Source organism: Crinia signifera, chromosome 6, assembly GCF_055691185.1.
Source record: "Crinia signifera chromosome 6, ASM5569118v1, whole genome shotgun sequence".
In the NCBI taxonomy this organism is placed as follows: domain Eukaryota; kingdom Metazoa; phylum Chordata; class Amphibia; order Anura; family Myobatrachidae; genus Crinia; species Crinia signifera.
Genome location: NC_139222.1, coordinates 130,018,094 through 130,031,867, shown reverse-complemented (window position 1 = coordinate 130,031,867; position 13,774 = coordinate 130,018,094). Strand labels below are relative to the sequence as shown.

Genomic DNA, 13,774 nt, shown 5'->3' with positions numbered 1-13,774 from the left:
ATAGATAAGATCATTGGTGGCTGCATCTTGCAGTGTATGTACTGCCATGGCCAACCAACATTTCTCCTGTTCCTTCACAGCGGATGAATATTGCAAATTGTAGTGTTCATTCTAGCACCCGCCATATTTGAAAACCCATGCAGTTCCTCTTCCCTGCCTGGGGTGTCGCTGTCTGCTGTAGTGCTTCTAACACAGTGTGGTCTGTATATCAGCTCTGTTATGCAAACCAGACCTGTGCTAGAAACACTACAGCAGACAGCGACAACCCAGGCAGGGAAGAGGAACTGCATGGGGTTTCAAATATGATAGGTGCTAGAAAGAACACTAAAATTGCACACGTCCTGTGGCCATACATTGTAAAATATTACCCAATGGGGCATATACAGTATATCTACGCTTGGAGAGAGATAAAGTACCAACTCAATCAGCTCCTGTCATGTTACAAGCTGTGTTTGAAAAATTACAGGAGATAATTGGTTGGTACTTATTCTCCCTCCAAACTTTGATACATATGCTCCAATGTATAGCAACGACATCTGATAGTTTTCATATGAAATGTCTGACACATTTGGCAAATAGTTTGTAAGATAGTTCAGGTTCACCAGAGGTGCAGGATGCTGGACAAAGTGTGATTTGTTTATTTTTAAAGCAGAGATCGTGGAAATGATTGCCGCTTTAAAATCATCAGAGTTGGATTGGTATTGCTTCTGGTGAACTTGGACTATATTCCTGTACATCACATTGATTTTATCTGATCTTTGCCATCTAAGTTATCTTAGAAATGTATCACTTAGTATCCTACTTGCAAAGTTTAGCTTTTCTACAGAACCATTTATTTATAGTATGTCCCTGTGCCAGTATCCTCTCCTGCTCCTGAAAGCAGCCTGTCAGCCATTTTACTTTGTTATAAAAAGTACAATCCCCTCATTTTTTCTAATAAGACTGCATTTTAATAACATAAAGTAAGTTGTTGAGACCTCGTGAACTAAGGAAATGGATAGTGTGGATCTACTTAATTATTCTGCTTGTATGTATTCCACATTGCAGGAGAAAAGAACCGGGATGATGGCTGGAGGTCATCAACACCTTGTTGGCTGCCTGGAAACTTTACAGAAAGCTTTAAAAGGTGATAACTGTGTGTGTGTGTGTGTGTGTGTGTGTGTGTGTGTGTGTGTGTGTGTGTGTATATATATATATATTTCTCTACCGTCCAATGGGATACTGGGCTTCACTACTATGGGGATTGAGACCTCCGCAGGAGAGACAGGCACATAAAAGAACTTTCAGTGTGGGTGCACTGGCTCCTCCCCTCAATCTCCCTCCACTAGTCAGTTTTGAAAAATGTGCCTCAGGAGAGGCAGTGCTTCTGGATGCTCCAGAGTTTTTTCCACATTTATTTTCAAGTTTGTTATTTTGGGGCGCTGTGGTGACCACACAGCTGTCCTGCTTCGTGGGTGTCAGGGGAAGGGTCAGTCCCCGACCTCTTCAGGTGCAGAGCTGACCCTGCTACAGGACAATCCAGTCCTGCGTGGGACTTGTCACCGCACAGCATTGCGCTGTAGCGAGCAAGTCCCCTAGCCGCCGCACACCCCTGACAGGTCTGAAGACATCGGTGGTGAGTACAGGCTGGGGGTTCCACAAGGGGTCCCCGCAGCCATTTCTGGTGCGGCAAGACGACGGCTAGTAATGGCGGCTCTCCAGCAGGGACCGCGTGAACACCGCGTCTGATAACTGGCATAGGGGTGCTGCCGCTGGACCACCAGGGACACCCCTCAGGGTATAATGTATGATATATATTTTACACCTTTAATAATGTCAGTATAATTATATGTAAGCGCCAGCTCCGTGTAAGGGGGCGGGGCTTCACTCAGAGCGGGACCAAGCTCTGCTGGGCGCGCGCTGTCACTTCCTGCTTCTTCACACGCTGCCAGACTCCATTACAGGGCTCCTCACTGGCGTGGTGGATCCGGGTACTTGCAGCACGGCAGAGACAGCAGGTTTTTATAGCGATTTAGCGCTGCTGCGCTATCTAGCTTAGTCAGACACTGTGTTGTTTATATCACTGTGTTTAGCGTTACCAGCTCACCCAGATCTGTGAGTTCAGGTTAAGGGTGCACTTGGCTCCCCAATTGCTCTGTTTTTTCCCCACTGTTTAGTTACAGACACAGCATAAAGCAAGCACATAGTCTGTTTTCACTCAGAAACACATCCAGCAGTGTGTGCACGTGTGTGACAGCGTGGGGGTTGTGTTTGTTACTACAGACATTGTAGTACTATCTCATCATGGTGAAAAAGTTCACTTGTATGGTGTGTAGCACCAAGTTTGTGCCCAAGTCACAGTCCCAGGTTACTTGTGAGGCTTGTATGTCACCACAGCCCAGTAGTGCTGACACCCAGATCAGTGGGGTTCCCCCACAGCTTGCGGGGCAATCGCAGGCAGACGAGCAGGAGCCTGCGTGGGCCTCCAACATAAAGACCTTGTTGGATTCTGTGGCTTCACAGCTTTCCACTAACACTCAGCAAACGCAGAGGGTTCAGAGGGAATTGTCCATGTTAGCTGCCAGGGTGGATATTCTTCATACCCAAAATGTACCTCCTCCGCCCGCACAGCCTCAAAAGAGGCAGGCTACTGCTATGGATCCTGACACAGATGAGGACGATGAGGACATATTGGAGGAGGGTGAGGAGCAGGGTCTGCAGGAACCAGCTCCTGAGACGGCAGTACATGGTCCCGAGCCCCTTATCAGGGCCATTAGGGATGTTTTAGATCTCCCAGTAGAGGCATCCACAGAAGGAGATCCTTTCTTCATGACTCAGAAGAAACAGCCAGTGTACTTCCCTGAGCAGGCAGAGTTAGAAACTGCTTTCAGGGCTGCATGGCAAAACCCTGATAAGAGGTTTACTCTTTCAAAAAGGTTCACAAATGCATATCCTTTTGAACCTTTGGGCAGAAAGAAATGGGAGGAGCCACCGGTAGTGGACTCCTCTGTTTCCCGCCTCTCTAAGAAGGTGTTGTTACCAGTCCCAGGGGTATCCACCCTTAAGGACGGGGCGGACAGAAGGCTGGAAGCTACCCTCAAGTCCATATATACGGCTAGTGGGGCATCCCAGCGTCCAGTTTTAGCCAGCTGCTGGATGGCCAAGGCTATTCATACCTGGTCAACCCAGATTCAGGAAGGCTTGTTGGGTGACATGACTGTGGCCCAGATAGGGGACAGCCTGCGTCACATTCAGGACACCGCAAAAATCCTGTGCGAGGCACAAAAGGAATTGGGCGCAATTAACGCGCGCAATTCAGCCATGGCGGTTTCAGCCAGACGGGCCTTGTGGCTGCGGCAGTGGTCTGCAGATGTAGACTCAAAGAAGAGTGTGGAGGGTATTCCCTTTACAGGAGAATGGCTGTTTGGCAGTGAATTAGACGGTTGGATTTCCAAAGCCACGGCAGGAAAATCTACCTTCCTTCCATCAGCCCCCACGGTTGCAAAGCGTACCTTCACAGGTGCTTCCCAGCAGTCCTTTCGTGGGAACAGGTTTCGCCCCAAGGCTAGGGGCGCCTCCAATGCCAGCAGGGGCACGAGAGGCAAGTTTAGGAAGCCGAACACCTCCAACACCCAGGACCGTCCAAATGCCGCGACTTCCTCTAAGCCTGCAGCATGACGGGGTTTTCCCGCCACGAGACTCTCTCGCGGTGGGAGCGCGATTGTTGCATTTCAGCCATGTGTGGGACGCCTCGGGTCTGGATACCTGGGCCAGAGGTCTCATTTCTCTAGGTTACAAGCTGGAATTCGACAAACCCCCTCCCAGACGATACTTCAGGTCGGCACTTCCAGCATCCCAGGAAGATCAGGTGCTCCTTCAGGGGGCCATTACCAGGCTGCTTCAGTCTCAGGTAATTGTACCGGTGCCAGATACGGAGCAGGGCCAGGGATATTATTCCAACTTATTCCTGGTACCGAAGCCAGACGGCTCAGTAAGACCCATCCTGAATCTAAAGTCACTGAACCCCTTCCTGCGCGTGTTCAAGTTCAGGATGGAGTCCTTGCGCTCTGTGATCGCCAGCCTAGAAAGAGGGGAGTTCCTGGCCTCTATAGACGTCAAAGACGCCTATCTACACATTCCTATCTGGCCCCCACACCAGATCTATCTCAGGTTTGCCTTGGGGAACGACCATTACCAATTCCGGGCGTTACCTTTCGGCCTGTCGACAGCCCCGCGGGTTTTCACAAAGGTAATGGCGGAAATGATGTCACTACTCAGGCTCCGAAGGGTGAATGTAGTGCCATACCTGGACGACCTGCTAATAAAAGCAGGGTCGGCGGAGGCTTTAAGCAGTGCTCTCAATCTGTCCATACAGGTTCTAAGAGACCACGGGTGGATCCTAAACATGCCCAAATCATCGCTGGTTCCAACCCAGAGGATGGTTTTCTTGGGCATGATCCTGGATACATCAGAACAAAAAGTCTTTCTGCCGATGGAAAAGGTCACTGCAATACAACAGCTGGTCAGGGAGGTCCTACAGTCACCTCTGGTACAGATCCATCTTTGCCTCCGGCTTCTAGGCAAGATGGTGGCTTCATTCGAAGCAATACAATTTGGCCGCTTCCATTCCAGGACTTTTCAATTGGATATTCTGACAAAATGGTCCGGCTCCCCCCTGCAGATGCGCAGAAGGATTGGCCTTGCAACAAGAACCAGGATCTCGCTACAGTGGTGGCTAGATTCATCCAATTTGTTGGCAGGCAGACGGTTCCAGATCCAGGACTGGATTCTGGTAACCACGGACGCCAGCCTGAGGGGCTGGGGAGCTGTGACACAGGGAGTCCGCCTACAGGGTCGATGGTCTCCACTGGAGTCAGGCCTTCATATCAACAAGCTGGAGTTGAGGGCGGTCTACTATGCCCTGTTACAGGCAGCTCCATTGTTACAGGGAAAGGCGATCCAGGTCCAGTCGGACAATGCCACCACTGTGGCCTATATAAATCGGCAGGGTGGTACCAAGAGCATGCCTTGCATGAGAGAAGCGTCAAAAATTCTGTCCTGGGCGGAACAGAATGTCCAGGCCCTGTCTGCCATTTTTATCCCGGGGGTCGACAATTGGGAGGCGGACTTCCTGAGTCGTCACGATCTTCACCCGGGAGAGTGGGGCCTTCACACTCAAGTGTTCAATGCCATAGTGGATCTGTGGGGGCTCCCTCAGATCGACCTGATGGCTTCACGATTGAACCACAAGGTAGCAATGTACTGTGCACGGACCAGAGACCCAGGGGCGATAGCGGTGGACGCTCTCACCTGGACCTGGGATTTCCAATTGGTGTACCTCTTCCCACCTCTCCCATTGTTGGCTCGGGTGCTAAAGCGGCTCCGGCATCAGGGGACGGAGGCCATACTGGTGGCACCAGACTGGCCAAGAAGGGCCTGGTACGGGGACATTCAGGCCATGCTAGTGGAAGACCCGTGGCGTCTGCCCCTAAGAGAAGACCTGCTCCTCCAGGGCCCGTTCGTCTTCCAGGACTTACAGCGGCTACGTTTAACGGCCTGGAGGTTGAGCGGCAGATCTTAGTCCACAAGGGTCTCCATCCCTCTGTCGTCACTACAATGATAAAAGCCAGGAAGCCGGTGACGGCTGCTCATTATCATGTAATATGGCGCAGATATATTGCCTGGTGTGAGAAGAATGACTTGCCTCCGGCCTGTTTTCGTTTAAACAGTCTGCTACGTTTCCTTCAGGCTGGCCTGGATAAGGGACTCAGATTGGGTTCCTTAAAGGTCCAAATCTCCGCACTATCTGTGTTTTTTCAGAAAAAGATTGCGGCCTTGCCGGAAGTGCAAACCTTCTTACAGGGGGTGCTGAGGATTCAGCCCCCCTTTGTGCCTCCCACTGCACCATGGGATTTGGAAGTAGTTCTTACTTTCTTAAAATCAGCCCGGTTTGTTCCATTGGAAGAGTCTGAGCTGCGACACCTCACTTGGAAGACTGTTGTTTTGCTGGCTCTAGCTTCGGCCAGGAGGGTGTCCGAGCTCGGGGCCTTATCTTGTCGGAGCCCTTACCTTGTGTTCCACAACGATAGGGCGGAACTCAGGACTAGACCACAATTCCTTCCAAAGGTGGTGTCAGGGTTCCACCTAAACCAACCTATTGTGGTTCCTTCTAGCGCGACACACCCAGATATACCAGATACCTTGGATGTGGTCCTCACCCTTAAGGGGTATGTCAAGCGCACAGCTAGGATCCGTAAGACGGACAGCCTGTTTGTGCTTTATGATGCGCAGAAGAAGGGTTTACCTGCTTCAACGCGTACCATTGCCAGGTGGATAAGATGTACTATCCAGCAGGCTTATGCATCAGCTGGTTTGTCGCTTCCTTTTTCAGTAAAGGCTCATTCAACCAGGTCTGTAGGTACCTCTTGGGCGGCTGCTCGAGGGGTGTCGGCAATGCAGCTATGCAGGGCCGCAACTTGGTCAGGGCAACACACATTTGTGAAGTTCTACAAGTTTGACACCCTGGCCAGGGAGGATTCCCAGTTCGGGAATGCGGTTCTACAGCAGAATCCGCACGTTCCCACCCGTTCTGGTAGCTTTGGGACCTCCCCATAGTAGTGAAGCCCAGTATCCCATTGGACGGTAGAGAAAATAGGATTTTGGGTACCTACCGGTAAATCCTTTTCTCGTAGTCCATATGGGATACTGGGAGCCCGCCTCAGTGCGGCTTTTTTCTGCTGTCAGACCTACTTTATTGTTAGGCTTATTGCCTTGTTTTCTATAGGATAAATATGACTATAGATTTGTTCTAGTTACAGGTGTCCTCTTAAGTTGTTAGGTTCACCTCTTTTATATGTTTTTTGTTCGTTTGGGTGTGCTGGATGAATCTCACCACAATACATTATCACATACTCCTCACATGCTCTCCTTCGGCACAGTTTTTGCATTAACTGACTAGTGGAGGGAGATTGAGGGGAGGAGCCAGTGCACCCACACTGAAAGTTCTTTTATGTGCCTGTCTCTCCTGCGGAGGTCTCAATCCCCATAGTAGTGAAGCCCAGTATCCCATATGGACTACGAGAAAAGGATTTACCGGTAGGTACCCAAAATCCTATTTTTTTATATTAAGCTGTACTACTTTTGCTGATGAGGCTTTTATGATTTATTTTTAGTGTCTTCCCTCTCTGCCATGACTGATCGCCTGGAGTCCATAGCAAGACAAAATGGGTGAGCCAATTTTATCTTCTGGTTATCTGTATAATTTAAGTACAGCTTACATATATCCTTCTATATTTCAAATCTACATATGTTTTATGCAAGGTTATTTTGAAATACCTGTTACTGTTGCAGTGTAGAACATAGAACTATAACTAATACTCACTAGTACCTTTCTTTTGCTCTAGCCTTACGTCGCACTTAAGTCCTAATGGCACAGAGTGTTACATAAGTTCAGACCTCTTCTACTTAGAGGTTCATCTGGATCCAGAAGGCCAGTTGTGTGATGTAAAAGTTGCCCATCAGGGTGAAAGTCCAATGGTGAGTGTAAACCCAATTTTGTAAATCTGGAAATGTTCACACTGTGTGGTAAAAATTAACATAAGTGAGAAGTCAAGTAGCTGTGGTTTATTGATTCCAGGGGGCTGATTCAATTAGCCCCAAAGGCTGGCAGTAGTGTATATTTTAATTCCAGAAAAAAAAAAAAAAAAACCTGTGTTAATGGACCGTTTTTTTTTTTTTTCGAGCAGTAATTTTCTGCAGTCAATTGGATTCCCCCATAGTGTGGCTACTGTTTCTACTAATCTTCTGCTATGTGACCTCCTTTGATGGATACTTGTTTCCTGTGCTGTGCTCACATAACGAAAATGACAGACAAGTGTTGTAGCCAGTACATTGACTTAAAGTGAACTCTTTTCATGAGCATTTAATAACCTTGAGAATAGGCTCACTAGTGTTACATTTAGATGCTTGGCTAGATTTAGTTACTATTTTGTACCTAATTGTAATGTTGGTAAATAAGCCATAGTTTAGGTTCCCCATAGATTGTAAGCTTGCAAGTGGGGTCTTTTTACCTCTGTTATTACTTTGTCTAGTTTGCACCCCAGCTTTAGACTATCAAATTAACGGTTTTGCTGATTCTGAGAGGAACATAACGAGAGAATCTTTGTATCGTCCAATGTTTGTGCAGTATGTCGCTGACTATGTGCACTTTGACGCATTGTCAGCAACATCCTACATGGATGATGTCGGAGACCATAACAAGTGAGGGCTATTCTGTGGAATGCAACCTGGACCCGCTACGTAGCTGCCGGCATCAGCAGGTGTGTGCTCTTGCCGATGCCAGCTCCTCTGCTGGGTTCGATCACCTGCAATGCCGCACCGGGTACTAATCGCGTTGTATGTACCCAGCATTTCTATATTCACTATAAGTAAATGTTAATAGAATATAACAGCATAGCTTGTTTATAGCAATTAATCACTTTTTGTTTCTTTTCTTTACAGAGCAGTCCAGAACTTGTACATCAATTAAGGTTTGTTGTACAGATTAAATATGGATTATAAATTTGGTCTAGTAATGCATTGCTTATTTGTGTTAGCTGACGTTTGCTTCCCTCTAAATTGGTACTTGTTGCCCTCCTCCAACGTGTGCATCCATTTTGTTTTTTTTCAATGATCACTTGTTCTCAGTCAGTTAATAGTTTCAATATTGGTAATCGTCACATTATGGCTCTTACATGGAAGGTCACTTAAAGAACAGTAAAACCTCCAGAGTTAACAAAGCAAGCATTCCTTTGGTGTACTTCAAAATGTTGGTAAATAAGGAAAATAAAATGGGTGATAATCTTATACACAATGACAAGCCAAAGTCCCTGATAGACAAGCATATGATCTCACATAAATAGGCCAATCCCATTAACACACTCCTAATGTTAAAGCTTTTTTCTCCAATTATGCAAACTTAATAACCTATTCACAGGGAGATTCAATTAGCATCAGAGTTATTTTGTTCACACCCCAGTTGCTTGTTGAATCATCCTAATAGTGTTAAATATAGGAGACCTTTAATTATTTTTAGCATTTCTTCTTAACCAGTAGTTATAGGACTATTGTAAACTGCATATATTGGTAACTAGTGTTCTAGTACAGAGCACCTATTCAGTGAGGAGGCCTCCTTTATGGTTTAGATGGAGGGTGCTTATGCTCATTCTAGCACCCTGCACCTTTAAAAACTTGTGCTGTTTCTTATTCCTGCCTTGGTTTTGCTTATAGCACAGTGTGGACTATGTTTCAATTTATGGGGGGAGAAATCTTAGAATGCACACCCTATATACATGAGGTGCCATCATGGTGGAACTTGTAGTTCTGCAAAGAAAAATACATGGTGCAGATGCACACTCCATATTATTAATCAATAATAGAGGTTCTTGGTATATTAATTGGCCAAGAAATATTTGCCCACCAACCAGCTTCACGGTGACCTCATTTCTGGTGGGTCCCTAATACTAAGTTTGAATCTGGGGTGCAGAACCCTAAAAAGGTTGGCATAAGTCAGTCACCCCAGGGCAGCATACAAGTGAAAAACGAAGCTAAAGGTGTATTAATAAGAAAGTAGCAGAAGCTAGAGGTTAAAAAGTGAAGTGCTAGAAAGTATAATATATTAGTGGAAAATAAATAGTGCTAAATAAATGTTAGCGTGTGCCTGTGACTATGTTTCAACATGGATATGCAGACCAAATATATGCTAGTAACACCAGAGCAGAGAACGACATCCCAGTCAGGGAACAGGAACTGCGCATGCTTTGAAAGATGCATGGTGCTAGAATGAACAGTATCGGTGTGCTTTCCACATTATACTTTTATAATGCCTAGTGCAGAATTGCTAAGTATATCAAGTATGACTTCAAAGAAGTTACACTAATTCAAATAATGTGTTTGAGTCCTATGCAAAGGTTTAGTAACCTCAAAATACGATGGCCTCTAGTTTGCTACTAGTAAATCATTTTGCACTTGTACCTACTACTCTATATGCAAAATGTACATCTCTTTGCAGGCACATTTTTGTATATGTCCAGCGAAGCATTGCTCTCGGTTTAATTTACACGCCTGCAGTAAACTTTAAGAATGCTCCATAAAATTCCAGTTGAGGCTTAATTGTAAATGTAGATGCAATAATGATTGTGCAACATCTGCACTTGGGCTCTCTGTTCCAGAACATGTGCTGTACAAAAGCTGTCACAGCTCTCAGTGTAAGTCTTCAACTGACCCCCTGCACATGATGTCCCCCCCCCCCCCTCTCCTCACTAGGTATTTGTAGCGAGGGGGAAACTGCATGTGCGGACGCCAAAACAGCGAGGCTCACAGCTAAATGCAGTGGGCCATGAGCCTCGCTGTTTTGGGAGTCCTCGCCATCCTGTGACAGCAAGGACTCCTCCGGAATGTAGAACAGGGTGAGCGGTCGGCGCGGGGGTTAAACGGCAAGGATTGCTTGTTTTAGGTGATCCCTGCCGTTTAACCCCCTCAACGGCCGCATTGAGTACGGCTGTTAGAGTGACAAGGTATTTTGTCAAAATAGGTGTGAAAATAGCCAAGCAAACCTTTTTTATGAACCCTTTGAGTGCCACCGTTGCTGTGAGAGATTTTCATCCAAAGCTGAATAATGGCCAGAGGTGATACAGCTATTTTAGAGCATCTGTTCCAAGGATTAATTTTCCTCCCATAAAGGTCCCAGGTGAGGCATCCAATTGAGTACATTATTTGGGTTACATTAGGTATAATTGGCCAAACCCAGAAGAGATACACTATCATTACAAGATCGTCGTAACCATGTATTTTTTTTTCTCCCCAATGAGAGTACCGGGTGAGGTATGTAGGTTACAATAAGAGACACAAGCAATGCAAGGTTATATGTGGTGCTACATAACCTGCTCCACATGTTGCTCATCCTACCCGTATAAGTAGCAGGTGAGGCAACCCTAGCATTATGCTGTCTCTTTATATATATTTATTGTTTTTTTTAGGGAAAAGAATTTTGAGGATTTTTCACAGTATTTGAAGAGCCTGGTGAACCTGTACAAGATGCCAGGAGATAAGTGAGTGACTGCTATGTGGTGGAGTTGGCAGGATGTGCAGTGTATGATTACCTGGGTAACTTCCTTTTTTTCACAATAGGAAAATGTTTTTGGCTCTTCAGTCTTTAGAAATGGACCTCACAAAAATGGCTGCAATGTACTGGTAAGTACTACTGTAAAAATGAGCTAAAATAACGAATTGTCTGATTTTCTAGCGATCTCATTTTTTTCTTATATCTTTTTGATTGTTTCAGGCAGCTAACCAATGCCAGTGTACTAGACAAAATACTCCAGGGAACAGTTGGGTACCTGACACCAAGGAGTGGAGGTAATATCTGTAATAAAAGCACAAACTATGGGCCTTATTCTAATTCACTCTTTGAGGCAAATTCCTTCTTAGATGGACAAAACCATGTGCACTGCAGGTGGGGCAGATGTAACGTGCAGAGAGAATTAGATTTGGGTGGGGTTTTTCTTCAAAGTGAGATCTATATTGCAGTGTAAAAATAAAGCAGTCAGTATTTTCCCTGCACAGAAACAAAATAACTCACCCAAAGCTAAATCTCTCTGCACATGTTACATCTGCCCCCCTGCAGTGCACATGGTTTTGTCCAGCTAAGAAGGAATTTGCCTCAAAGAGTGAACTAGAATAAGGCCCTATGTTGATCAGTTTCTTGAACTCTGTCCTCAAGGCCCATCAACAGTCCAGTTTTTAAATATAGCAATGCTTTTTCACAGGTGACTATATAGTATCTCAGTAGTTTTGAACTAATCATCTTGGCTCAGGCATGGATATCTTAAAGCCGAGAACTGCTAATGGGGTACATGTATTAAGCCTTAACAAGAGATAAATGCAAGGGTGATAAAGAGAGATAAATGTCCAGCCAATCACATCCTAACTGCCATGTTACAGGCTATGTTTGAAAAAGTCAGTAAGGAGCTGATTGGCTGGACGTTCATCTCTCTTTATCTCCCTTGCATTTATCTCTTGTTTAGGCTTAATACATCTGCCCCATTAGCAGTTCTCAACTACCATTAGCCATGTGCCTTAAGGACTACATATGAGAAGCACCATAAGAGAGGTCTGATGCCCTAATGACTGTAGTGGGTTCCTGGTGTTTGATTGATATGTAACTATTCTTTTTCTGTAATTTAAAGGTCATGTAATGAATTTAAAGTATTACATTACTCCTTATGACCTATTTGATGACATCACAGGGGCAACCATAACACTGAACGAAGGACATGGTGAGCTATAAATTGAATGTGGGAAGACTGACGTGCCTCTGCATGCTGGGAGGGTGCAAGGAATTATACACACTTATGCTACAAAATCATAATGCTTATCGTACAGGTGTATATAAATGTTAATTGCAAATCGGTCAGTGTGTTAAGCTGGGTATACACTATACAAGAGGTAGCCAACTCCAGTTTTTTTTATTTTATTTTTTTAAGTCTCCTTAATGAATCACGAGAGAAAAGGTGCCCATACACGGTCCGTTTAACGGATCAGTTCGGCACTTAATTAGCACGCATCGCATCCCTAGTGCATGCACTGTGATCCGATGCGATGTGTACCTAGTACAAAAAGTATGTGCAGCACATACTTTTTGTACCGTACGATGAGATGCGCGGGAGCGCGCATCTCATAGTACAGAACGGATGGTCCGGGAACGGATGGTCCGGGAACGGACCGTCTATGGGCACCAAAATAATTAGCTCCACATGTGGATCTTTTAAAATGTGTCAGTGATTAATGAGTGCACCTGTCCACCAGCTAGGTGGTCTGGGAAATGTGAACTCTTTGCAGCTCTCAAGGACTGGAGTTGGCTGCCACAGCACTATAGGATTTTCGGTGATATTATTAATGATGTCAACAGTGTAACCGAACAATCTAGCGCAAACACACTGAATGATATTATTCAGTGGCATCACCCCCGCTCAACATGCATTGACAATACAGGCAGATTTAACAATATTCAGGTGACTGATGGAGCATGCATCATTAACTATATAGTGGGTCCGCACTAGACAATATGCACAATAATATTGTTAACAATATCGTTTTTGTGCATATCGCTTTAAAAAAAAATATTGCATAGTGTGCACTCAAGCTTAACTGTGTTGGTCATAACTGTTTTTGGTTATACAGTCATAATTCAGTGTATTCTCTAATATCCTAAAAGTGGTCTATATGTTACTATAAATTCGCACCTGTTTTACCCTTTCTAGCACTTCCTCGATCACTTGGTTTGAACGTATCCGTTACCATTGAAGCCACCTCAGCAATGTACAAGTTGCCCATTGCACCTCTCATAATGGGCTCCCACCCCATTGATAATAAGGGGTAAGAAGAAGGTTCTCATTAATTTTCAGTTCACTCTGCATGTCTACAAATCAAGAAACCATGATTAGGTCTTAAGATTATGGAGGTGTAAATACGGAGGTTTATAATTTACAGGTCTCCAGACTTTGTAGGCTTAACCCCTTGGTTGGTATGCCCGGAAAATTTCCGGGCATACCACTTTGCATTAGGTACACGCCACTGGTGCCTCCAGCAGAGCACCACTGGCGCACTACCTTTAGGGGTCACCCTCCGCTCCGGCGATCGTATGCCAGAGCTCCCCTGCCGCAAGCTGCCATTCACTATATGCATCAGTGACGTAGGTGGCAGGCTCGGGGATGTTCGTGCGGCTCGAGGGGACTCAGGAGAGTTCAGGCGCCCTAGT

At 45.6% G+C, this 13,774-nt stretch overlaps 1 protein-coding gene across 4 annotated transcripts in view; it reads left to right on the top strand.

Moving 5' to 3' along the window:
* MED1 (mediator complex subunit 1) overlaps positions 1-13,774 on the top strand; it is a 51,871-nt gene that overhangs the window by 17,623 nt on the left and 20,474 nt on the right. For all 4 annotated transcript variants that reach the window (XM_083147181.1, XM_083147184.1, XM_083147183.1 and 1 more), the window contains 9 exons: positions 1,048-1,126; positions 7,152-7,206; positions 7,383-7,515; positions 8,479-8,507; positions 10,995-11,066; positions 11,146-11,208; positions 11,300-11,373; positions 12,204-12,293; positions 13,278-13,392. In XM_083147181.1, the coding sequence (XP_083003307.1) occupies positions 1,048-1,126; positions 7,152-7,206; positions 7,383-7,515; positions 8,479-8,507; positions 10,995-11,066; positions 11,146-11,208; positions 11,300-11,373; positions 12,204-12,293; positions 13,278-13,392 (710 nt within the window). The remainder of the gene's footprint in view (positions 1-1,047; positions 1,127-7,151; positions 7,207-7,382; positions 7,516-8,478; positions 8,508-10,994; positions 11,067-11,145; positions 11,209-11,299; positions 11,374-12,203; positions 12,294-13,277; positions 13,393-13,774) is intronic.